Source organism: Prionailurus viverrinus, chromosome D2 (genome assembly GCF_022837055.1).
Source record: "Prionailurus viverrinus isolate Anna chromosome D2, UM_Priviv_1.0, whole genome shotgun sequence".
NCBI classification, from domain to species: domain Eukaryota; kingdom Metazoa; phylum Chordata; class Mammalia; order Carnivora; family Felidae; genus Prionailurus; species Prionailurus viverrinus.
This window is the reverse complement of record NC_062571.1, coordinates 44719881-44746569: the sequence shown is the minus strand read 5'-3', so window position 1 is coordinate 44746569 and position 26689 is coordinate 44719881. Positions and strand designations below refer to the sequence as shown.

Below are 26689 nucleotides of genomic sequence, written 5' to 3'. Positions count from 1 at the left end.
CAGTAATTAGCATTCAGAATAATATTTAATGGTCTTGTAGTAGTCTGTCATTTGGAGGAATCATAATTTTTGCAAGCCTTCTCCACTTTCGGAAACTTAGGTTGGTTAATGCTGTTGTAAATAATGCTGCAGTCAACATACTTCAACCTAGATCTGACATGTCTGATTCCTAGTGATGGTAAAAATATTGTTTCAAAGTATGGGAGCCCTCAATGAGCCTAAGCTTCTTTTATCAGAGTGCCTGTCTCATCCCACTCTTGTGTTTTATGAACACGACTATCATTGTTTTTCATCTTTATCAATATTATAGATAAAAAGGCTCACTGCATTGTGTTAATTTGTATTTCTTTGCTTATTGGCCAAGCCAAACACTTTGGACATTTAATTTTTGATCATGCATGTTTCTAATTTTGTGACTTTAGTTGCTCATGTCTTTTGTGCAGAGATATTAGTCTTTTGTTATATGACTGACGCTTGCATCCACCTTCTGAGAGAGATGTTACTAACACTGGCATAAAGATTATAAACTTGAGGGTCAGAAAAGGCCTAAGGTCTCACAACTGTATAAAGACAAGCTGGAATTTTAAGCTCAAGTTGGTCTTGTTCAATGTGGTGCTGCCTTTGAGCCAGTCCAGTCCTACCTTAAATGGAGATGCATGTTCATTTATCTTATAAGGGACAAAATTTCTGCACTGAAGAAATAAATCTTCCAATTGTTATCTTGGATTAGATCAATTCCTGAATCAAAAGTTGGTTTTACAACTTAAAGTGGCATAGAATTTTCTTTTTTTTAAAAAGTTTATTTTTGGGATGAGCACTGGGTGTTGTATGGAAACCAATTTGACAATAAATTACATATTTAAAAAAAAGTTTATTTATTTATTTTGAGAGAGAGAGAGAGAGGGAGAGAGAAAGTGAGCAGGGGAGGGGCAGAAAGAGAAGGAGAGAGAGATTCCCAAGCAGGCTTTGCACTGTCAGCTCTGAGCCCAAGGCAGGGCTTAATCTCCGGAACGGTGAGATCATGACTTGCCAAAATCAAGAGTCTTGAGCTAAATCAAGACACTTAACTGACTGAGCCACCCAAGTACCCAGACATAGAATTTTATGTTAACCTTGGGGCACCTGGGTGGCTCAGCTGGTTAAGTGTCCAACTCTTGATTTTGGTCCAGGTCATAGTTTCACAGTTCATGTGTTCGAGCCCCACATGGGGCTCCACTCTGACAGTGCACAGCCTACTTGGGATTCTCTTTCTCTCCCACTCTTTCTTCCCTTCCCCTGCTCACTCGCTCTCTCTCTCTCTCTCTCTCTCTCTCTCTCTCTCTCTCTCTCTCAAAATAAATAAACTTAAAAAAAAATTTTCTATTAACCATGGTTAATACACAGAAAAGTCATGAAAATTTCTCTAATTTTTATCCAATAGAAGGGAATGAGCAGCATCAGTGGGCTAATAGAAGACACATAAAGTAGCTTTTATGATTAAACTCACAGTATTGTGCTTAAGGCCCTGGCTCTGTTTTGTGAGAGTCTTCAATGGCTCCAGTGAAGCTCCCCCAAGCAGACTTGCAGTGAGGAAGCAGGCACCCTCCTTCCTTTCATGAGGAGTGGAATCACATCCCTGTTCCCCTTTCCCCCTCAAGGAAACGTTCCTCACTAAATTCTCTTTCCCTCGATTTTGATTCTTCTGGTTTTTTAGTCAAGAAATTAATTCTCATTTTCCTTGGCGAATCTGCATGTGTGCCAGGCTCTTCACTATGGAATTTCATATCATTAAAGCTTGGTGCCTCCAAGGGAAATTCCAATTTAGCATAATGGTTTCGTTTAATATGAAATGCTGTTTCCTCTTCCAGATATTGGTTTCAGGAAGAAGGGATCTATTATCCATTAAGTTTTTGTACCTCTGCTCACATAACACAGCCCAGGGAAGGATGTGCCCCTCAGGTGAAAAGTAGTCACAGCAATGAGCTGTAGGCCTGGGCAGTGTGGTGAGCTTGAGGGATGAAATTATGGGTAGACATCTAACTGGGCAGTGGTTTGGAGTGCAGGGTGCTAATATGTGAGGAGGGGCACGAGGAGATTCTGCTGAATCTGCTCCTATAAGGATTTGGGCTTTTAACCTGAGTGAGCTGAGGTGCCACTGGAGCATTTTGAGCTGAGGAGTGATGCCATCTGAGTTATGGTTTGGAAGGACCACCCTAAATTCTGTGTTGAAAATACACTGTAGGCATTAGGGTGGGAAAGGACAGAAAAAAGGGAAAAAGAAAGCTTAAAAATTAGTGCCTTTAATTAGCGATGATGATGGCTTGGACCAGGATGAGATAAGTGAGCAGAGGTAGTAAGATGCACTCAGATTCTGAAAGTTTGAAGACAGGGCTGACAGACACTGCTGACCAAACTGATATACACAGAGGGCAAATGACTAGCCAAAGGGCAAGCACGTAGCAAGTGTTAAAGCTGAGGAAGGGAAAAGGAGGCTTTAGGGTGTTTGTGGGGGGGAGTGGTATTTTATGTAGGGTGTTCTGGATTTTAACCAGGCAGTATGACTCTAGTGCATACACTCTTATTATTTCAAAAACTTTTTGAAGTGTAACTGACATTAAAGATACTGCACAGTTTGATGAGTTATGTCTTGGAGTTTTGACATATACATTTGTGAAACTATCACAATAATCATGAAAATGCACCTTTCTGTTACCCACAAAAGTTTTCTCCCGTTCCCACGTAACCAGTTTCTCTCTCTCTCCACCCAATCCCAGGTAACCTCTGATCCATTTTCTGTCAGTGTAGATTACTTTGCATTTTCTAGGATTTTAGATCAATGGAATCATACAGTACATACTCTTTTTTGTCTAGCTTATTTCGCTCAGAATAATTTTGAAATGCATTCATGTTGTTATGTATATTTGTTGGTTAATTTTTGTATATGGTGTGAAGGGCTGAGATTAATTTTTATTTTCTTCTGATTTATTTTCTGCATTAATATTTAATTTTTCCAGTACCATTTGTTGAAAATAGTACTCTTTCCCCTTTGGATCATTCATTGAGTATCAATTGGCCTTCAATGTTTGGATCTATTCCTAGGGTCTCTCTTCTATTTCATTGACCTATATGTCTATCTTCACACTGGTACCATGCTGTCTTTATGCTTGTAGCTTTATAGTTAGTATTGAAATCAAATAGAGTAAGTTTTTCACCTTTTTCTTCTTTAAAAATGTGCTTTTACCCATCTACATCCTTCACATTTTCACAGGCCTGGGACTAGGATGAGGCAAGTGAGGCACCTAATGAGGCAAAAAATTTAAGGGGGAACTCACCCTCAAGTTTGTGCAAGTACCTCACCTTAGTTCTTGCCTTGCACTTCCATATACATTTTCTTTTTAAAAACTGTTTGTTTATTTTGAGATACACACACATGTGCCCGCGTGCATGCACGTGCACACACACACACACACACACACACACACACACAGGGCAGGGAAGGGACAGAGAGAGAGAGAGAGCAGTGAGAAAATTCCAAGCAGGCTCCATGCTGGTGCTGGAAGCACAGAGCCCAATGTGGGGCTTGACTCATGAACCGTTAGATCAGGACCTGAGCCAAAATCAAGAGTTGAATACTAACTGACTGAGCCACCCAGGTGCCCGGACCATATAAATTTTAGAATTAACTTGTCAGTTTGTAGAAAAGGACTGCTAAGATTTTAATTTCAATTGTATTGAGTCTAGAGATCATTTGAGGGAGAATTGAGAGCTTCACAACATTGAGTCTTCTGATCTATGAACAAGGTATATATTTTCATTTATGTATATCCTCAATTATTTTTAGCAATGTTCTGCAATGTTAAATGCACAGGTCTTGTTAAATTCATCCCTATATTTCTAATATTTTTGATATAATTGTAAATGGTGTTGCTTTTTCAATTTAAGTTTACAGTTGTTTCTAGCATGTAGAAAATACAAATGGCTTTTGAATATTGACCTTGCATCTGTGTCACAACCTTGCTAAACTTATACATTAGTTCTAGTGGCTTTATTTTGTAGATTTACAGTTGTCTACATAGACAATCATGTCATATGTGAATAAAGACAGTTCTACTTCTTCCTTTCAAATCCAGATCTTTTTTATTTCTTTTCTTGCCCTACTGCATTGGCTAGAACCTCCAGCACAATGTTGAATAGAACTATTAAGACTGCACATATTTGGGGATGCCTGGGTGGCTCAGTTGGTTAAGAGTCCAACTTCAGCTCAGGTCATTATCTCACAGTTCATGAGTTTGAGCCCTGCATTGGGCTCTGTGCTGACAGCTCAGAGCCTGGAGCCTGCTTTGGACTCTTTGTCTCCCTCTCTTTCTGCCCCTCCCCCACTCACTCCCTGTCTCTGTCTCTCTCAAAAGTAAATAAACATTAGAAAATTAAACAAAAAAAGACTGCACATCTTTACTTCTTTACTGATTTTAGGGCTATACATTTAGCTTTATACCATTAATTATGATGTTAGGTATAGGTTGATCATACATATGCTTGATAAGGTTGAAGAAGTTCTCTTTTATTATTAGTTTCCTGAAGGTTTTTAACAGAATTAGAAACTGGATTGTGCCAATTTTTTTATGTATCTATTGATATATTCACATGGTTTTTCTTTTTTTATTCTGTTGATATGGAGTACTAAATTAATTCGTTTTCAAATGTGAAACCAACCTTACAGCCTGGAGATAAACCCCACTTGCCCTCATCATGTTTCTGGGTTTTATTTTGTTTTGTTTTGAGTTGTTGGGTTACACTTACCTAAAATATTAGCAAAGATACTTTAAGGAAGTTTTGTATCTATGTTCATGAGGGATGTTCATCTGTAGTTTTCTTATCTTGTAAACCCTTTGTCTAGTTTTGTTATCAGGGTAGTACTAGCCTCCTGAAACAAGAATCTGTTTCATCTCTTCAGTTTTCTGAAAGAATTTGTGTAGAATTGATATGTAGAATTCACCAGTGAAGATACCTGGGCCTGGAAATTTCCCCACCTACCCACCTACCTCCACCATGGAAAGATTTTTAACAACAAGTCCAGCTTTATTAGTAGATATATTTAGGTTATACATTTTTTTTCTAAGTGAGGTTTGGTAGTTGCACCTTTCAAGGAAGTTGTCCATTGTATCTAAGTTTCTCATAGTTCTGATCTGCTTCTGATAAATTCTTCACCTTCTGTTTTTCATTCCTTAAAGGTGTCATTTTACTGACTTATGGTTCACCTTGTTTCTGATGAGAAATCAGCTATCATTCTTATCTTCATTTTTCTGTGCATATTGGATCTTTTTCCTCTGGTTGTTTTAAGATTTTTCTTTTTCTCTGATTGTGTGCTTAGGTGTGGATGTCATCAAATTTAGAAACTGTTTAACCATTATTTCTCCCAATATTTTTTCTGTCTTTCCCTTTCTCTCTTTTATTTCCTGGACTTAAATGACATGTATATTAGGTTGCTTAAAATTGTTCCATTGCTCACTAATGCTCTGTTGATTTTTCCCAGTCTTTTTTTTTTTTTCCCTCTGTGATTCATTTTGGGAGTTTTTGTTTTGGTACTTTCAGGTTCATTTATTTTTCTTCTAATCTGCTGTTGATTTCATCTAGAGTAATTTTCATTGCAGACATTGCATATTTTATTTGTAGAAATTCAATTTGCGTCTTTTATTTTTCTCCCTGTCACGTACATACTTTCCTCTATGTTCTTGAACATATGGTGTGTGTTTATACTATTTATAATATCTGTTTTAATGTCCTGTTCTACTAATTCTGCCATCTGTATTATTTCTGGGTCTGTTTCCACTGATTGATTTTTCTTCTCATTATGGAGAGTATTTTCCTATTTCTTTGCATGCCTGGTAATTTTAGATTAGATGCCAGACATTGCGAATTTTACATGGTTGGGTGCTTGATTCCTTTTCTTCTTTAAGTATGCCCCACCCCACCTCTATTCTTCCCCCAGGACAGGGTTAAGTTATTTTGGAACATTTTGATTTTTTTGAGAATTGCTTTGAAGCTTTGTTAGGTCAAAAACAGTTTTAGTCTGTTGCTGTTGCTAATGTGACCCATTATTACGGATTGTTAAACCTGATCCTTCCAGGTGGTTCTTTCCTTAGACTCAGGTAGTTACCTCACTCACATGCACTAACCAATACTCAGCTGAAGATTCAAAGGGAACTTTCGGTAGATTTCTGGAGGGCAATTTCTGTGTAGCTCTCGCTTCTCTGGAATTCTGCCTTATGAATTGCAATTGTTTTGGCTTCCTCAAAACCCAGACTCTCTCTTCAACTCATGGAGGCCATCAGGCTCTGCCTAGGTTTCCCTTTCCTTTACTGCAACCTGGAAAGTCTCTGTTAGCATGAAGTTCAGGCTCACTTCATTTGTTTCTTTTTTGGGGGGGGGTAACGCTTTTTAGTTATGCCTGTTGTCTAATGTCTGAAAACTGTCATTTCATGTTTTGTTTTTTATTTAAAGTGAATGGTAAGTTCGGTCCCTATGAGTCCATCATGGTCAGTTAAGTACCATGCTACATACCTCCTATTCTTCCAAATTTATATTCTCAGATCTTTACATTTAAATCTACACAATGGGCTCCAGTTCAGATGTGAGGGCTTTGATATGGTAAACATGGGGCTGTAAACTCGAGAGCCATCCAGTCCAGGGCTCTGAGTCATGAAGTCTTATTTTAATTTATATTTGGAAATTTTTTAAATAATATTTCAGGATTTTAAATTATAATGCAATTAACAATTATAATTTTCTATCAGCTCCTTGGGGATTAAAAAACCATGAAGTGGTAATGTGAAACATTTTCCTGGTGGTAGGGAGAGTTGTGCACAAATAAAAGCAGATTTAAATATTCTCCTGAGACAAACAAATAGGTATTGCAAACAAAATAATTGAAGTGGTTTGTAGCAAGCAAGCAAATGAGTGCCATGAAGGATCAGCGGCTATTATATTTATTTTTCTGTTTGAATATTTGCCTGGGGAGTAAGCTGAAAATTGAAACCCCGATCAGCTTTTAAAAATTTAACAACAGACTGAAGAGTGTTGGCTTTATGTTAGAGAATTACTTAGGTCAGAGTTTCAAATACTAAAATTTTTGAGGGTCACTTTTGCTTCCTTTCTCTCTTCCTCCCTCCTCTCCTTCCCTCCCTCCCTTCTTCTCCCTTTTCCTCCTTCGTTCCTTCCTCCTTCTCTTCCCTTCTTTCTTCCTAAGTGTTTACCAGGCCTGGTGCTCAGTATCAGAAAGACAACAGAATATGAGAGACATACACCTTGGCCTCAAGGAGCTGGTTTTAGTTCTGAGCCCAGTGTAGATGGAGCAATGGATTAGCACCTGCAGCTTCCTTCTGGTTCTGTGGGGAACACAGAATTCACAGTGCCTCCACATCTGAATCAGGGTTGTGGGTATACAATAAAGGGCCAGAGGCTCATTATGGATTTTGGATCTAAGTTAATGGAGTTGCCTTATTCAGCTCTTGACACCCTTTTTTCCAGGTGACGTCTGTAGTGTTCTCCTGGGGGCATATGGTTGCGTGAAGGATCACTTTTCTGCCTGTGACTGCCTGCCGGGTTTGTTACCTGGAGAACTCTTACTCAGACTCTGACCTGAGTTGTTGAACTGTGTAGACACTAGATTTGCTCCTCCCTCCAAATGGCAGACTAACTATTTTTAGCTTGTCCCTACAATTATTAGTGCTTTTAATACACGGGCCTAGACCTGCAGAAGAATAGGTTTCAGGCCCAATATAGAGCATATTTCAAGTATATCCCATCTGAAGAAATGAGGGTAAGGTTAGCAGTCAGCGAACCACTTCTGGGAATTGCTTTGACCTACCTCAGATGTTCTGAGTCCCTTGGAATTAAGGGAAACTGCCTGAGCAGAGGTGAGTGATACCAGTTGTGGGAATTCAGAACTTGCAAGGTTGCTGGGAGCAGGAAGACCCGAGAAGATGGGGGCAGGGCACAACAGGGAAGAAGGAAGAGTGAGATCCAGGAGAGGGAGTTGAAATGGAAAAGAAGAAAGTGGAAGTAAGAGACATGAAAGAAAAAAAAGGAGAGAGAGCAGGGGTAAATCTCACAGACAGCCCAGTCCAGCCCAGCTGTCATCCATAAATAACTTGCAGCCAGAAGCTTTACTGACTGTCTCCAGTAAATGTTGGGGACATGTGTGGGTCCCCTGGCTCATTGGAGGACAGATGTCCACCTTGTGTTCATGGTCAAATATAATAGAATAAAATGTGATGAAATAAAAACTCAATTAAATGAAATAGAACAAAAGAGCCACTAAAAATGCAAGACCCCAGGGGACTTTTTTGGTCTTCTCTGGGTGAGATTGCAGATTCTCTTGATAAGCTGGTAGGCCTGGGGAGAACCTGAGGGGACATCTGTTTCACCCTAGGGCCAAGGTTAGGGGCAGGTCTTTAGGAAACAGGGCGAGCTGCTCACTACTGGCCGTTCTGACTGGACCACTCAGGAAAATGGACCGTGATGGAGGTGGTGGGATGGGGGGAGAGCTCTGCCGCCTGTCTGGGCAGCCCTGGGTAAAAAGGGCAGGCAGAGTAGGATGCTGGCTTTCCTGTGAGCAGAACCCATTTGTGTCATTTATGAAAATAAAAGAAGCCATATGAATTTTCAATTAATGGGCCATTATATTTAGTGATAGGATGGCTGAGTTCTGATTTGATGTCTTGGCAGGAAGTCAAGTGAACCCCAGGATCTCTTGGAGATGAGGGACAGGAAAGAGCTCCGTATGTGCAGATTGGGGTGTTCTGCTATGGGCTCCCTTAGGGGTGTGCATGAGGCTGCATGGGGCCATGGAGTGGAAAGAGGGGCAGAAAGAGGGCTGGTCTGTCTTCTTTGAAGCCAGGCTGTGGCAGATGTTTTGCCAGCCTTCAAAGGCTGTACAGAGAGCTTTAGCTTCTGAGGTAGAAGGATAAGAAGTACTCACCGCAAGACTCTGTGCTAGACATGTTGGGTCCCATTGGATGAAAGTCTTTGAATTAAGGCAGAGCCCCTGGGGAAGTAGTTACCCCATTTCCAGATGACACTCAAAAGAATTAAGTTCCTTGTCCAAGTTCTACAACCAGGGAGAGGAGAAGCTAGGACTGGAGCCCATACACACTTGATTCCAGATTCGACACTCTTTTCACTTCACTGTATAATATAGACCAGTGTTTCTTAAATTTGAACATGCCTATGAGTCACCTGAGAATCTTGTCAAAATGCAGATTCTGGGTAGATAGGTCCAGCCTGGGGCCTGAGATTCTGCCTTCTTTTTTTTTTTTTTTTTAACAAACTCCCAGTTGATACCGATGCTGTTGGCTCTTGGACCACACTCTGGGGAGCAAGGGCATCCTCTATGGCAACTTTCCATATCCTGTGTAAAATAGGGAGACTGCTGCATACCCCATGAGTTTTTAAGGGATGATGAATGAGACAGGATGTCTCTGGTCAGAACCACCATGCAGAAAGTGCCCTCCTCCCATCTTCTCTGTCTTGGAAATGTAACCAGCACCAAGCTTCGGCAGCTTCCTCCCACCCTCTCCACCTCACCAGGATGTCCTAGTCTCTATGGAACCTTAGCTTGCCTTGCCTGAAGCACTCTGTGGGGATCTGAAAACAGCAGACATTCTAAAAAGCCTGTTGACTTCAGTGGGAGGAAATCTTTAATCACGACTTTATTGAATCTTCCTTCTGTTTTTCTCAACTTCTCTCAAGCCAGCTTTGTCTGTGAAGTTTTCCTTACTATCATCAACTTTAGATTACTGGCACTATGGTTGTTAGGAGGGAAACAAACTTTATTATTTCTCCAGCAATGGAATAATGCTGGTATCACACAGATGTTTGATAGATCTAGGCCTTTCTAAAGAATAAAAGGAAATGACTAATAATGTGATTACACAGCCCTATATAAGTTTAGAGCTCTATATAAATGTTTAATAATATTTTCCCCTGGTATCAGAGGGCTCAGAAATTTTACTGAAGTCTTAAAGATCAGACAGAAACTTATTTGTGCATGAGTTTTGCATCAGGTTTGCCAAAGCATGTATTTAGAAAAAGGAGATCCTTACCATTTTAATTGCTATTTTGAAGATTTCTCCTCATTATGAAAATTTATCCTCTTTGCTACTCAAGCAGACATGGAGTGAGGCTTCTTCAGTGATTCTCTCTGTTTTAAATACAAATTTCCAAGAGGTACAGGGCATGATATCTAAACACCTTGTCCATCATTCAAATGTTGCCATATTTGAGATCTCAATTTTTAAGAAGCTGACCATTTCAGATATAATTGTCTTTACACACATACATTAAGTCCCATTAAATTCTGTGTCAGTCAGCTTGTTTTTTTTTTTACCACAAGTAAGAGAAAAGTATGAAGCTAGTTTCGTTAAATGGTCTGAAGCTTTATCGTTTCACCTTAGAGGAGGCTCATAGGTAAGTCATGAGGTTACAGGGCAGGGTGATTCAGAAGCTAACTAGTTTCCTCAGGGGTCTGTTGTGTTCAGTGTGCTTGGCCCACCATCAAATGGAATTTCCCCATGAGTCAACCTCCAGAGGCTGAAAGGTGCTGTCTTTTCTTGGTGGTCATTTTAGGATTGAACAAACCATCTCAGAATCCTTCCAGGAGAACCCCCTTCACATCTGAACAGAAATAGAGTTGTGTCCCCTCTCCAAGGACTGCCTAAAGTAGTAGGACCATCCAGGTTGGCTCATAGCAAGCAGGATGCACCTGTGGTTGTGGGTGCAGTGGTCATGATGTCCCACCACCCCAAATCCCATGGTGGAGGGAAGGGCAGCTGTTCACCCTAGGGTTATGGCAGCATAGGGGAGGAGGGGCAAGACTGCAAGTGAGGCAGCAAATCAGTTTGCTATTCCACTCTATTTCCCCAATGGCAACCATTCTCTTGAAGCTGCCATGTGTCCTTCACATTTGTTTTTACTGCATTACACATATCTCTATTATAAATGTACCGTATTTGATGTATCATTCTGTAACTTGCTCTTCCTTTTTTTCCTTTCTGGTCTGTCTTCCTTAACTCTATTATCTGCATGGTGCAGGTGATACTGTAGTATTATGGGTTTACTCAGTGATTTTTATAGCTGCATCATAGTTCATCATGTAAATCCCATTGCCTCTGGTTTTTGTTATTACCTCAGAGGCCTGTGTGGAAGTGAGGAGGAAGCAGAGGAATCTGAAAGACATGAAAACTCCCAATTTTTCTGTTGATGTTTCCTCATCGTTTTTGTTCTTCCCATAGTTAGCAACAAGGGGCACTTTCAAAACCATTATTGGCTTTGGTATTGCCTGTTCCTCAGCTTTTTGGGGTCAAGGCCTCTTTGAAAATTGAATACAGCTCATGGGCTTTCTCCACAGGAAAATTCACACATACTTGTATGCTTAACATTTTTTTGGAATGGCAGCCCCCCCACCTCCGCCACCCCCAGCCCCAAGCAGCCAGAGGCCCTGGCTAGAGACACAGGTTGTCTCTGAATGGAGGCAATCAGGTCTCATTTGGTTCCTTATTGTGCCCTCTATGAAGGACAATTTTGCTTTCAATCAGTGAATTAAGTAATGCCTTCTGAGAGGATGTGAGGATTGGTTTTTCTTTCGAATTTGTCAGACTTTTCTTTAGTCTTACCTCTGTACAAGGAGATGTGTGGAGGTTTCCTGATAATTTACTTGCCTCCAAATGAAGATAGTCTAGGTTTCAGTGTGCATGTTCAGGACAAAATTAGAGGCAGTGAGTATTTTTATTATTCGGTCTCACATTTTATTGTGTTCATAGAAATCTTCCTTTAAGTATGCTACAAGGCATAAGAGTCTTTCTTCCCCACTGATAACTTGAAGAATGGGGTGTTCACTGGCAATTCTATCCCCGTTTTCTTCCTCTGCTTGTTTTAGCTGTTACAATGTTTTTGTTATCAAACTACAAATATTTCTTACATTGAAAAAAGATTCAGCGATCTTTGCCATCGCTCTCTTCCAACCCCATAGTCAGCATGTGCTCTAGCTTCAGCATTTCAGCTCTATCTAAAGATGGTCCATTTGCAACAACCCTAGTCCAAGATGCCATCATCTTTCACAGAGATGATCTCTTGAGTGAGCAATATTGATGAGAGACGATTTATGGGGGGAAGCTATTAGGTTGCAGGAGGGCAAGGTAACAGTAATTTAGGGAAATGTTTCTGGAGCAAGAGACAAAATATTAATTTTGGACCTGCAGAATATTTACCTTTTTGCATGCACAATGGGAGATGATTGAAGAATACAATTGGGATTTGAGCAAATGGAGAAGATTGCACGTGCTTCTCTTGGGTCCCTCAGATATGGCTCTCCTTCCAATATTAATGACAAAGAACTTAGAGAAAGGCAGTCAAATGAAGTAAATAGAAATTGTAGCATGATAACTGAGGTTTAGTTAATCATACAGCCAAAACATATGAGGAGTTTGGGAGGTGGGTGTGTGTCCCAGGAAAAGGGTGGAGTCATTCTTCTAAGAAAAGAAAATTCTGTATAAAAGGATTAGTAGTATTTAGCCTGAATGATGCCCCCAAATGGAAAAGAACTAGAAAAGCAGGGTATAATATACTTTAAAAGTATTTTGAAATGGATCGCTTAGCAGTCAAAAGTAATGTCCACAGAGGACTAATATGAGGTGAAAATTGAAACTTTGGGAAATACATGAGCTTCAAATTTAGTTTTGGCCTTGAATCTATTGGTCAAACTGCAGAAACCTTGAACGTTTATTTTTCTGGCTGTTTGGGGGCACAAAACACATGAGATCAGTGTAAGAACCAATCAGATGTGGGGCTAATGAGAGATTTCCTCATAAAGCTAGAAACTTAGATCCTTGGTATACAGGCTAACTAGAAATGAACTCACTGCACAGAAGGGAATAGCAAGGAAATGTTCTCTCTTGACTTTGGAGTTGCATGATGGGAATGAATTTTCTTGACAATTGATGAGTCCCATGTGAGTTTGTGACCCAAGTCATACCACCTGTGGTGCCTAATGAAGCTCTGAGGAAGGTTTAATAATAGATTCAATGGCTGTAGATCAGTAGTGCTCTAACCTTAGTAGATTAGGTTGTAGAAGTGAATGCAAATAAAGTAATGTGAATTCCAGTCAGACTTCAAGGAATTCATAAGGAAATTCTAAGGAAACTAAGAGTACACACAAAAGAAGGAAAGAAAGAAAAAAAGAAAAAGAGAGAGAAAGAGAGAAGGAAGGAAAGAGGAATATAGAGACAAAGGAAAGAAAGAAGGAAACAAACCACCATGAGTGAGAGCCAGGGAGGAGAAAAGGACAGTTTAATCAGATCTCAAATAACTTTAGATATTATAACTATCTGACATAGACTATTAAGTAAGAATGCTGAAATATGTTTAAAAATAGATGCTGGAAACATAAGCAAGGAATAAAAGCTATTTAAAAATGAGGCAGAATTGAAAAATAAACAGTTTCAGTAAATTAAAAAAACTAATAGTTGATGTTAAAAAATGTGAAGGATGAATTAACTATCAAAGTGGACACATACATAGAGAGAATTGGTGAACTGGAAAATGTGAAGACATTATTTAGAAGACATACCAGAGATACAAAGAGATGGAAAATATGAAAGGGAGATATAGACACATGGAAGATAGAATGATAATATTGGATTTCTAGAAGGAAATAGGAAATGATGGGGAAGAAATAATATGAAAGGATATTATGGTCAAGAATTCTCAGGAATTATTGACAGAAACTAAACCCCAGATCTAGGAATCCTAAGGATAAAAATAAAAGTAAAACATCCATGCCTAGAGACGTCATTAGACAGAAAAAAATCTAGAAAGCATCCAGAGAGAAAACACAGGTCTTCTTCAAAGAAATGGCAGTTTAAATGGATTCCTAATGTCTGGAGTTAGTGGGCTGAATAATGGCTCCCAAAGATATCCAGGGCCTAAATCCCTGGAAATTGTGTGTTACCTTACATGGCAGAAGAGATTTTGCAGAAGTGTTTAAATTAATGATCTTGAGGTAGAGAGATTATCTTGGATTATCTGAGTGGGTCCTAAATGCAATTTCAAATGTCCTTATAAAAGGAGGCATGGGGAGATTTAAGAATACAGAAGAGAAGGCAATTGGTCACAGAGGAAGAGGCTGGAGTGAGGTGGCCACAGGCCAAGCACTGCTGGAAGCCATTAGAAGCTGTGGAAGGCAGGGAACCATCTCTTGTAGAGCCTCTGGAAGGAGCACATCCCTGCCAACATCTGATTCCGGCCCAGTGAAACGGATTTTGGACTTCTAGCCTTCAGAACTGTGTAGAATAAAATTCTGTTGTTCTGAGCTGCTAAGTCTATGATAATTTGGTATTACAACCATAGGAAACAGACATAGTGGACAAAAATGGAAGGCAGATGATAGTGTCATATGAAATTCAGAGTGCTAAGAGAAACTAGTAATCAACTGTGATTTTTATCTTTCAAGAGTGAGATCACAAAAGGTATTTTCCAGCAAATAAAAACTAAGTTTATCACTAACAAACCGACATTAAAGGAAATTCTAAAACTAATGGGAAATTAATAGGAATTATATGTAATAGGAAGGCATAAAGAAAGAATTAAAATGCTGGATATTATTATCACATTAGTCAGGATGATGGTGATTGGAAAGAAATGTTGAAGAGAAGAGAATAAAAATACTGTTTAGCCTCATGCTTTGTTCAGTATGCATTTAAAAATATCTAAGATAACCAAGAAAAAAATAATATAGAGAACAAAACTTCCAAAAGAGGGTAAAATAATGAAAATAGGGGAAAAATCATTCTAAGGGGAAGTAAAAAAACACACAAAAAAGAAACAATAAGATGTAATGTAAATAATATGGTACAAATCAATGTAAATGTATAGATAATCATAGTCCAATACAAATGGATTGAGATTTCTACTAAAAAGTAAAAGATGGATGTAAAAAACATGTAGTATATTTTGTTTATAATAGTCTCCAACTTAAGTGTGAGACAGAGAAAGATGGATGATGGCAAAGAGGCGGAAGACGTTAGAGCAGGCAGCTCGTAACCAAAATAAAACTGGTGTCACTGTATTAATATTGGACACAATACAGTAGGAGGCAAGATGAATTACTAGAAATAAAGAGGATATCTAAATAATGATAAAAGATTCAATTCAGCAAGGAGTTATAGTTCTCCACTTATGCATAACTAATAAAACACTGAGAATATGTTTTTTGAATTTTTGAAAATATAGGCTGAATACAGAAAGAAATAGACTAATTCCTAGTCTAATGGACCTAAAAGTAGACCACAGAAACCAACAACAGCAGGACAGTTAATGCACATGAAACTTTCATGCAGACTGACCACGTGATAAGCCACAGAGCAAAAGTTCAATACATTTTAAAAGATTAGCTTCAAACAGTCCATGTTCTCAGGGCACAATGCATTTAAATTAGAAATCAATAGGATGATAGGAAAAAGAATACCCTAATGTTTGGAAAATTTTGAAAAATCCCTAGTAAATTACTTATGGGCCAAAAATATATCAAAATGGGATTTTAAAATGAGTGATACAATTTGTATGTATAATTTATGGGACACAGCTAAAGCAATGTTTGGATGTAGATTTATTGTCTTAACCACTTTATTAGAAAAGAAAAAAACGTGTAAGATTCCACAGCCGAGCTGCATACCTTAACAGTTGGAGAAATAACACCTAATAAATCCAAAGAAACTAGAAAAATAATAGAGTGGAAATTAATGAAACAGAAGACTAACACATAAAAAAGTATCAGTTAAGTCAAAACTTACCTTTTAAAAAGTATTTATAAAATAAACTTCTGTCATCAGAGGAAGAGAGGGCACAAATAAGTATTGTTAGCAATGGATGGGAGCACATGGCTTTGGATACATTAGAGAGTGAAGAAGTAGAGAGACATTGTGAACAACATATGCCAATCAACTGGAAAGTTTGGACAACATAGCTGAATTTTTAGAAGAAAACATGACTAAGGACAGAAGGAAAAATGAGCAAAATCCCTATATACAAAAGGAAAGTTAATGAGTAATAAAGCATCTTCCTACAAAGAACATCAGGTTAGATGAGTTTATAGGCCAATTCTACTAAACGTTCTAGAAACTGGAGAAGATAATTATAACATGTGACAAAGAATTATCTGGAATTAAAAAAAAAAAGTTCCCATGAATCCATATGCAAGAGACCCAACCCAATGGAAATTGGACAAAAACACAAATACAAGAAAAGAAACACAAATAATTCATAAACATATGAAAGATATTTAATATTATTAAGAATTAGGGAAGTAGAAATCAAAATCCAATGATGCACCAATTCATACTCACCAGGATGACAAATATTAGGAAGTCCTACAATAATGTCAGGTACAGGGAAGGGTGCAGGAAATCTCTTTACCAGACATGATTATAAATTGGTACAATAACTTTGGAGATTTGATATTACTACGTAAATTTGAACATATTTATGTTCTCCTATTGAAGAATTCTAATTTTAGGTATATAACCTAGAGAAATTCTCATACAAGTCACCAACACACGTGCACAAGGAAAACGTGCACAGAAGCTTTGTAGTAGCAAACGGACACAAATGTTCCAATGGTAAGCAACGCTCGGGTGGATTAATGGTGACAGAGGCATACAGGGCAGTAGGGTACAGCTAAGAAAACGATGAAACTAAGCTGTACCCATTGCCATGAACAGATTAGGAAAATGTTAAACCAGTGGGTTTTAAATGTTTGTTGAGTATTGGAATTATCTGGAGAGCTCACGGAGAAAACAGAAAACTTTGCTGGGTGAAGAATGGGACCTGCATTTTATCAAGTTCCTGAGGTGATGCAGATACACAACAAAGTTTGAGAACCAATTGTGTCAAAACACAATCACAGGGGACCTGCAGGTGGTTTAGTTTGCACAAAGCTAAACAAAAATGTATAAGACAAAGTTATACATTATTTGGGCTATACACAGAACTCATCGCATGACAAAGTTAGCTGCTGGTAAGGAGGAAGAGGTAAGCATTTGGGGGGAGGGATCCAAACAAGATGCAGGGTATACTTCATTTCTTAGTTTGGCAGAAGGCACACTGATCATTTGATTATTCATACTTAATATATGTAATGTTTGTGCCTAAGATATATTTCGCAGTGTAAACTTACAAAGTCATAAAACAAAAGCAAGATTTATTTTGAGCCTGTGCACCCCAGTAGGCATCTGGGTATGACACATTATTGCTGCTACTGCAGACTTGCTGACTTTAGTGAGGGTAGTGGAGGTCACACAGTATATATATATACACATTGTCTTTCTTCTGCGGCTCATCACCAGCACTCTCTGGAAGGAATGTTTAACTGGGACAAAGAGAAAGTTTGTTCTCCAGGTGGGTTGTATAAAGTGACTGTGTGGATAGCCTTCTGCATCCATAGGAAGGCCCAGAGGTTGGATGTCTTCACATGGGTCCAGAGGCTGGCCCACTGTGGAGGCTGGGTGCAGGGAGTGAGTGAACCCCTGTCTGTACTCTGTTGGTACACAGTGGTACCAACAGCACAGGAGAGAGCCTGACACAGAGCTCCTGGAATTGACAGATGGTGTAGGGTTGGAATTCTCCGAGGGGAGGGACACATCCTTGGGAGAAGAGGTGACTCTTTTCATTGCCCTCAAGGGACCTGAGGGAGTTGCTTCTGTTCTTGTTCTTTTACCTGCACTTCTTACATTCTGATGGCAACTATCTCTGTGTTGGACACTAAGAATAGGCCCAGAAGGATGGGGAGGCAGGGAGGAGTACACTGGAAGATGGTGTGTGTGCTTTGACCCAGAGGGGGTGGATGAGAACTGGGCCATAGAAGATGGGGTCTGCAGAGATCCTCATTGATGCAGCTAATGGGTTGGGCTGAACTGTGCCAAGTTTGTAAGGATTTCTGGGCAGGAAGAATGGAGAAAGAACAGTATAGAGACCACAGCAGCTGGGAGCAGGAGCAAAGTCCCCCACCCCATTATGTTGGGGCTGCCCTTGGCTCACTTATCCACTCACCCCTGATTCTGCCGCAGGTTGCCAGGGAAGATGATGGGCGCGCTTTCCAGAAAGGTATTGTGTACCCTGTAAGTCAGACTCCCTACAGAGTTGCAGGGTCCCGCTTGGGGTGCAGTGTCACTGACCTACCAGGAAGTTGAGAGTGCAGGAGAGGTTCAATAAAAGAGCCTCTACAATGGCTCTGCAATCAATGAGTATGTGAGAAAAACAAAAGGTATGTGACTCCCCGTTTCCTCTCCAAGGTGTGCAGGCTCTGATTAACCCTCTTATGCATAGTTCAAATTATGTTCTTCCTGACCTCATGGTTTTTTTAGTTAAAAACAATTTCCTCCCTCAATCTTCTGTATTCCTTCTCCAAGTAGAGCTAACTGGCCCATCGTTGCCCTTTCATACGGTCCTACATACTGTTCGATCAGAATGTGATTTCCCTCACCCCACTGTTGGATGCTCAGGGCAGGGGACCTGTTAGCAAGGCAGCTATGAGCAGAGTGCAAACATCCTGCTCAACTATAGTCTGTGTTCTGTTTCCTGAAGCCTCGCTGGTTCTGGGCCCATCTCACCTTTGCACTTTCCCCCACCTCTGGGCTGTTGGTCCCAATCCAACAAGATTATCTTCCCTGAAATAGTCTTTGGTCTGAAATACAAAGTTTAGTAGTTTAAACCCAGATTTACTTGAATTCTTTTGAGATTACTGCATTTCCACATCCTTGGGAACTATATCTATCGATCATTCTAAAAGGATATGACTCTCAATGTCTTACTTTCTCCCAGATCCAGCATGTTGTTTCAACTGGCCAGTCTTCATGCTTATGTCAGGTTCCTAAGAGAGTTCCTGGAACAGAGACTTTACCCCAGTTCACCCATCAACATTCTTGTTTAAGTGATTTGAACCCTCCCCATCACTAATTTCTAACCTTATTACCTCCACTTATACCAGTTCATTGCCTCAAAGCTAGAATGTGTCATCTGTAAGGAGGAAGATTTAAGACCTATTTTAAAACATGGATATTCACAGTTCAAATTTTGACTTGCAACCAACCACTGATTTAGCCATCCCTTTTGAGAGACAATAAACAAGAACTTTTCTTAACCTGACTCCACCTCTAAAACCCTTTATTAGTGTTAGTTTGTATTTTTTGTCATTCCTGTGTTGCTCCTAGCCTTGAAGCAGTTCTAATTCCTTCTTGTCTTATATCATTGTATGGCAAGCAGCCACAGGGTTTTGAAATGGAAATCTGAGTGTAGCTGCTTTGTACCTAAACTTTGCCAGAGCTCCTCACTGCCCTTAGCTGGGTCTACTCTCCCTTCCCCCACATCTGGCCCTGAACAGGAGCTTGAGGGTTGCATCTGACCACTGCACCTTTCTGCCCGAGGCACTCACATGCCCTGCTGCCTCTCCAGGAACCCGGTGCCACAGGGTGTCACCCGCTGCCTCTGTCTTCAGCAGCACTGCCACCGACTCAGCTCTGAACTGCCCCTTCCCTCTACATATACTTCTGAGCACTTTGCCTAACAAGTTCATCTTTCAGGTTCAGCTTCAGTGCTAATTCCTCATCGAAGCCTCGTTCTGGAAGGAGCTCCCTGTGGCCAGCTGCCTTTACTATTTCCATGCTTGAAAGTGCTCAGTGAAAATGGGATAGTAATAGGATGTACCTCCTAGAATTCCTGAAATTGTTGTGAGCACCAAATGAGATAATGTGTGTAAAGAGCTTAGCAGACATCTAACATGGAAGCACAATGGGTTTCCTGTGCCCCTAGATTTCTTTATTGCAGCACTCAGCCTATTTCATGCTACGAAAACCTTGAGCTTTACTGGGTGGGATTAGGCCTGACTCATTCAAGGCTGTGTCCCCAGTACTTAGTACAGAACAAACCACACAGGAGATGTTGGGCAGATTTTGTGCAATGAATGAGTGAATGAATGAGTGGATATATTTTCAAAATTTGTATGTGGATCTTAAAAAGCAAAGCTAATCATTAAAGAATTAAGGGAAACTCATGGCATTTTGGTCAGTTTTGTCTGAGAAAACCAGTTTTGTTTCTCTCAGGGAGATGACCCCCAACAGGAAGTTTAGCTTTTACTTCCAACTGATGCCTACCATGACATTGACAGCATGGGTTCTTCAGAGATGGACCCTATAGAAGCTAACGCACTGGTGGCTTGGCCACAGACATCTTTTTCTGGTCTTCAGGACAGCTGTTGAGTAATTCTGTGTGTATTTGAGGGTTAGCAAGTACTATTTTAAAATAACCTATTAATGAACTATGTGACGTGGGCCCAGTCCCTTGACCCCTTTGTCTATTTAGGCTGTTGGCCATTGATACCTCCTGATGGGCCTTTTGCAGGCGCAGTTTGTGAGTCTATGGTAAGCATGGGTCTGATTATCTTCCCAGGAAATCAGCGACCCAGAGATCCTGGATCTGGTGCACAGCGCCCTTGGCAGGATGACTGTGGTCCGGCAGATCTTCCCATCTGCAAAGGACAACCAGAGATGCATGAGGAACAACCACCGCATCTCCTCCCTGCTCTGTGACCCCCAGGAAGGCTACCTCCAGATGCTGCAGGTCAGTGCTCACCTGTCAAGCTCCCTCCAGAAGGGAGTCTCACTCATGCCCTTGGCCTGCCGCAGGTAACGGGCAAAGATGTGCCACAGCTTCAGCTGAGCACTGTTGCCCACCAACTTTAATTACTGGAACCCTGTCATTTGCTGAAATTGAAACCAGTCAACTGGGCAGTGCCTCTGAGCCGCATTAGCAGGCAATTATGCCTGTTGTCAGCAGACGGGCCATATGAGCTCACTGGGTGCCTCTTGTATTTAAAAGTTACATGTTCAGGGAGTAAAGACATTACTGTCTCTCAGGCTTCTGCGCTGACTACTTTGTGGGTGATGGGTTCGTCTGGCAGGATTGGAGATGGAGCCTTCCTGTGGGGAGTCAGCATTTTGAACCTGTTTTAGGGTCTTCCCTGTAGAAAGTCAGTAATACAGACATAGCTCTTGTGAAACAACTAGGGAGTGTCCCAGCTCATCTGCTGAGTGCTAAGGTGTAGGCCATCCAGGACATTCCTGGAGTCCCAGCTGAGTGGGGGGAGGCCCGAGGGCAGGACCATGACATGCCTAGCTCTTGTACTCCATCCAACACAACAGGTACAGAGTGCTTCCGGTTAGTGCTTCTACCACACCTGATGCCATACATGCAATCAGTGTTAGCTTCTCCTGGGGCCAGGGAGTAGGATGGCGAGTTGTGTACCTATTGTGAGAGGTCGTTTTCCCTCTGGATGTTTGAGGATAGCAATGAAACACAGTGGAGACTGCCCATTGGCAGCTCAGAATCCACTTCTCCATTAAGACTTCCATGCATAAGGAAACTTTCGCTTGATGCTTGGTGGGAGACACATAACAGAAGGAAATTTCTCCCAGTTGGGTTTGCAGAAATTACCCAGAAGTTTGTGCATGTGATATGCTTGCCATTCAGCATTTGAAACTAGTTATACCTTCTTTACCCAGCCAGGCATGACGAGTGGAAATCAGGTTTCAGGACAGAGATATGCTGTATTTACCACCTGAGTATCTGTTGCATCCCAGGACATTTTGGTATTAACCTTATCAGGAGGCACACATTTTGGGGAGGGGGATTATTAGAATCTCTGGAGTGGTCTGGGTACATGTGTAATTTGCCAAAGCGTCAAATCCATTCTATAATCTTATGTTTGGGGAGGGGGAAGGGAAACATGCCCTAAAAGATGGTAAACACTAGAAATATGTTCTTGGTGGAGGAGGGAATGTAGCAGACACAGATTTTAGCTGGAGTAATTCCCACTACCCCCATGTCCACTGCCCCCAGGAGCCACCACAACGTCTGGGGTCTTTCTAACATGGTGAAGGATTGATTGGCCAAGAGAGCGGACCAAGGCCCCTGCAGGGCTCATGGACCCGAGAGTCCTGGGCATGTGGGTCAGGGGTGGAAGATGCTTAATGCAAGATTTTATATGTTTAGATTCTGCTGGTCTGCTCTCCATTCTTCCTTTTTTGGACCTTGGAAGAAGAGGTCAGGACCAAGTAAGTCCCCTTCACTGGGCCTCTGCATTTATCTCCACACTCTCGACATGGATGGAAGCAGAGTGAGATGATTGACTCCAGTCAGTGTGTGCCCATCCCTGTATCCTCGCCTGGGGCAGGAGGGTGCGGGGACCCCGACCCTAGGAGGGTCTTACTCCCAGGCGTGGTCTCCCCTTGATGGGCTTCATCCCTCTCCAGCCTTGTCCCTGCTCCACGCCACTGCCGCATCAATTTTTCCCAGTTCTTGCCTGGTCACTGCACTCTTTCTACTTGAGGAGAGCAGGAGGGGCCCCTTTCCACTGCACAAGTATGTGTTGTATAGGTTGTGGGTGGTGGGAGAATGGAAGTTCTTCTTATTAAGGCCTATGATTGCCTATTTTTTCACGGACTAAAATGTGGGCTCTTTGGTGGCATACTAGATACTCTAGATGCAAAGCATGTGTCCAGGAGGACAGGAGAGAAAAGAAGACCGGCAGGCTGGATGAGGAATCTGGCGGAGAGCATACTAACATGGCCCACAGCTGTGAAGAGGGTAAACAAAGGCACAGCTCCGAGGTGTGTGTGTGGCTGGTTATCATCAAATATGGTAAATGCAATATCACACCTGGAACCCTGGCCACCCTACCTCCCTCTGTCTGTTCCTGCTGATACCCAGGCACTCCATCAAGAGCAAGATGGAAGAGTGACATCAGAGACATCTTGTGGTGGTGGAAGCGACAGCAGTGGTAGTAGCAGGAGTGGTGTTAGTAGTAGCAACAGTAGTAATAACAGCAGGAGTAGTAATAGCGGTGCAGTAACAATACTGGTAGTAATAGCAGTAGCAGCAATAATAGTAAGAGTAGCAGCAGCACAGCAGCAGCAGCTCAAGAGCCATACTGTGTGGGTTCAAATCCCAGGAACTCTAGTAACTAACGAAATATTTATTATTTACTTGTCATTTGTGCCTCCATTTCCTGTCCCGTAAATTGGAATGTAAAGTGTCTACCCCCTAGGGACATAATAAAAATTAAGTGAGGGAATGTATAGAAAGCATTTAGAATAAGACTGACCTATTCATGTCATTACAGAGGAGGTGGTCAGGTATGTTCGGGGTTTCCAGCAAACATGGTCTCATTTAAAAAAAGAAAATTTTTAATCTTTATTTATTTTGAGAGAGAGAGACAGAGCACGAGCGGGGGAGGGGCAGAGAGAGAGGGAGACACAGAATCCGAAGCAGGCTCCAGGCCCTGAGCTGTCAGCACAGAGCCCGACGCGGGGCTCAAACTCACAAACTGTGAGATCATGACCTGAGCCGAAGTCGGACACTTAAACGACTGAGCCACCCAGGCACCCCTCATTTTTTTTTAATTTTGTAAGGTATAATCCACTTGTCTTCCTGAGCATGCTCTTTAAAATTTATTTATTTATTTTGTTTTTTTTTAAAAAAAATTTTTTTTTTTCAACGTTTATTTATTTTTGGGACAGAGAGAGACAGAGCATGAACGGGGGAGGGGCAGAGAGAGAGGGAGACACAGAATCGGAAACAGGCTCCAGGCTCTGAGCTATCAGCCCAGAGCCTGACGCGGGGCTCGAACTCACGGACCGCGAGATCGTGACCTGGCTGAAGTCGGACGCTTTAACCGACTGCGCCACCCAGGCGCCCCTTATTTATTTATTTTGTGAGAGAGAGGGAGAGAGAGAGAACCCCTGGAGGTAGGGCAGAGAGAGAAGGGGACAGAGGCTCCAAAGCACTGATAGCAGAGAGACCGATGCGGCACTTGAACTCGTGAACCGCGAGATCATGACTAGAGGCTAAGTCAGAGCTTAACTGACTGAGCCACCCAGGCACCACCCCCCCCCCCCCCCCCCCCCCCCCCCGAGCATGCTCTGTAAGAGCAACACAGCAGGTAGGAGAGTGTTTCCTTTGGGTCTAGACCCATATCGCAGGCCTTGTGTACTGCTTTCTGTCCACACCACTCCTGCAGGCACTCAGGCAGAGCTGCCTTTTGTGGGAGAGGAGAGGCCATGTCTGGGGAGACCCATTGAGCCCTTTTTACAAGACTCTGCTCATTGGAGACCCTCAGTAAGGACTGATGGGGTGGATCTGTTAATAATGCAGATCTTAACACAAGTTAAATTGTCTCTAGAAGTCTCTTTATATATATTTATATAAATGAAAAACTTTATGAAAGGAATCTCCATCTCCATTTGTTGCCTCGGCCTCGAGAAGGGGTGTGGTGAGAGGAAAATACATGGATTTACTTTACTCACCCCACCCAACAACCATTTGGGCAGCTCCTAGATTCATCTCATTTATAAGCCATTCTCTTCGAGTTTCCCAAGTAGCTATTACCACTTCTTTATTTCTTAATGACAGTATAGAAGACAAACTAATTTCTACTAGCCTCTAGCTGTGAGATTTATCGAGAAGACTCTAACATGTTTAGAACAACTAACTCAAGAAAAAATAAAACATTTGTGTCATGGATTATTAACTTTGTCTTGATGAAATTAATGAAGATCCTTTGGGAAGTGGAGCTCTCAAGTCCATCTTTTAGTTCTTCCCCCGGACAGCTGCTCTTGGGATGATAATTCTGGGTTAGATGTTTTCAGGAGAACCATCAAGAATGGGGAGTTTTTACAAGATCGTCCATCTCTTGGCTTCTCCACTGCACTGGTCTCAGAAACTCCATCTTCTTCTATTAGTCCTGTGGTCAGAGCTTTCTGTGCTCCAGAGCCAACCAAGCACTATTATAGCAAATCAATTTGATTCCTATTTAGTACAAAGTCCCTTGGAGGAAAAATACCAAAATAAGTGACTTGTAGTAGCTCCAAAAGCTTTGCATTTGCCGGTGTGCTGTTGTTTATTTTCCCCTACAAAGCACTGTCTCATTTGGGTATTTCTCATTCTTGTTCTCTTGACAAGTTGGTTTAGAGCTTGTCTGACTCAGCCAGTAATAAAAGTGATAACCAGTCTGGAAGAACCTTGAGACTTTGCTAAGATTTCACGGGCAGCCTTGCTGAGAGGAGAATCTGTAAAGCACTCGGTCTTCAGAACTGCCCTGTCCAGTGACTTCAGGGCTGCAACAGACATATTGTCACATTGTCATGTCATTTCTATTCAAATGGGCTTCCAAAGGGGGACAGACAACTGATAGAAGTTGTGTTGTCTGGTCACCATGGAGCCTGATCCTTGAATTAAGCTGTGGGGGCTAATGTGGTATTATTATAAAATGCTCCCTCGGGTTGGAATTTCCCTCTTTGTGAATTTCTAAATTGTTGAATGGCTTGATAGATGGAATAATTCTTCCCTTGCTCAGTCTACTAAAACATGTGGAAACCCCCCCTTCCCACATGCCCCTATTTCGTTAGGGCTTTCTGTATTCTTCTCTGGCTACAAGTTGTTTGTCAGCCTGCCAGTAGAATCCTTTTCTCTGGAGTAGCAGCGGGCCACCCGCTATCTTGGACTTTATGTCACTTTCACTGGTTTCCTTTTTTACCCTAAACACCCTGGTGGAATATGTAGCAACAGTCATGAAGCATAACGGGAGCATGGCGGGGCACGATCCTCAATGCCTTTGTCAGAGACAATTGCGCAGGTGGTCTCTCTGGCTGCAGTCGGTTGCTGTTCTGGCCACAGATGTCCACATGCACATTTGGAGGCCAGAGAGCCTCAGGTACGGACAAATGCCCTTCCCCACTCTGCCTTCCATCCCCTTGGATTCACCAATGAGCAGAGAGCCCCAGCTCCTTTGCCCTCTGCCACCATCTGCTCCCTCGCCAGGCCTGGCTGTGGTGCCCTGTCTCAGGATGGGCAGGCTGGCAGCAGTTTGGCAGAAAGACCTCGCCTGGGGATGGATTTCTCAAGCTGCGACATCTGGGCGTCAGCTTGTCCTCCCAGCTGGACCCTCTGCCGGCTGTTTGTCTGACTTTGCTGGTTGACCAGAGCCTGTCTGAGGATCTGGTCGGAGGTCAGTTCCTGCTGTTTGCCCCTGTGAGGTCTCCCTGAACAGTCCACTTGGCTTGATTAATGATGGAGGGAAGAGAAAACTGGGCTCTTTAGAAGCCTGGAGGAAATGCAGACTTCCTTAATGAAAACATTTCTTATGTTTCTATCTTTGGTGTGGGGTGGATAATGGTCTGGTGTTGAGATGCAGCTGGCTCGCGTGGCTGTGACCCTGGCCTGCCATTCGTCTTCCTTTGCCTTCAAGCATGATTCTTCCCCTGATAATGTGGCTGCACAGCAAATACCCTGGGCCCTGGAGTATAATGGAGACACGGCTGGAGCACCCTCACACTTACTACAGGGAAACATGCACGGAGCACTGGGAAGCAGGCAGCTGGCTCCACGACGGGGCCATTGTCCTTTGGGGGCCTGTCTCTTCCAGTCTGATGGAGGTGGACACAAGTCTTGGCCTGCAGGGTCCAGATAGGATCTGAAGAGTATAGGTCTCCTTAGCATATTTCATGAGTGGGGTGGGGGGGGGGGGCTTATCTTTTCATTACTCCTGGTCCTAATGCTGCTTCTGGGGACTCATGTAAGTAAACAGATCATCCAGCCTTCTCATGGGGCT

General features: G+C 41.9%; 1 protein-coding gene across 2 annotated transcripts in view; it reads left to right on the top strand.

The window, feature by feature from the left end:
* GRID1 (glutamate ionotropic receptor delta type subunit 1) overlaps nucleotides 1-26689 on the top strand; it is a 691121-nt gene that overhangs the window by 444683 nt on the left and 219749 nt on the right. For both annotated transcript variants that reach the window (XM_047826480.1, XM_047826481.1), the window contains exon 6: nucleotides 20473-20643. In XM_047826480.1, the coding sequence (XP_047682436.1) occupies nucleotides 20473-20643 (171 nt within the window). The remainder of the gene's footprint in view (nucleotides 1-20472; nucleotides 20644-26689) is intronic.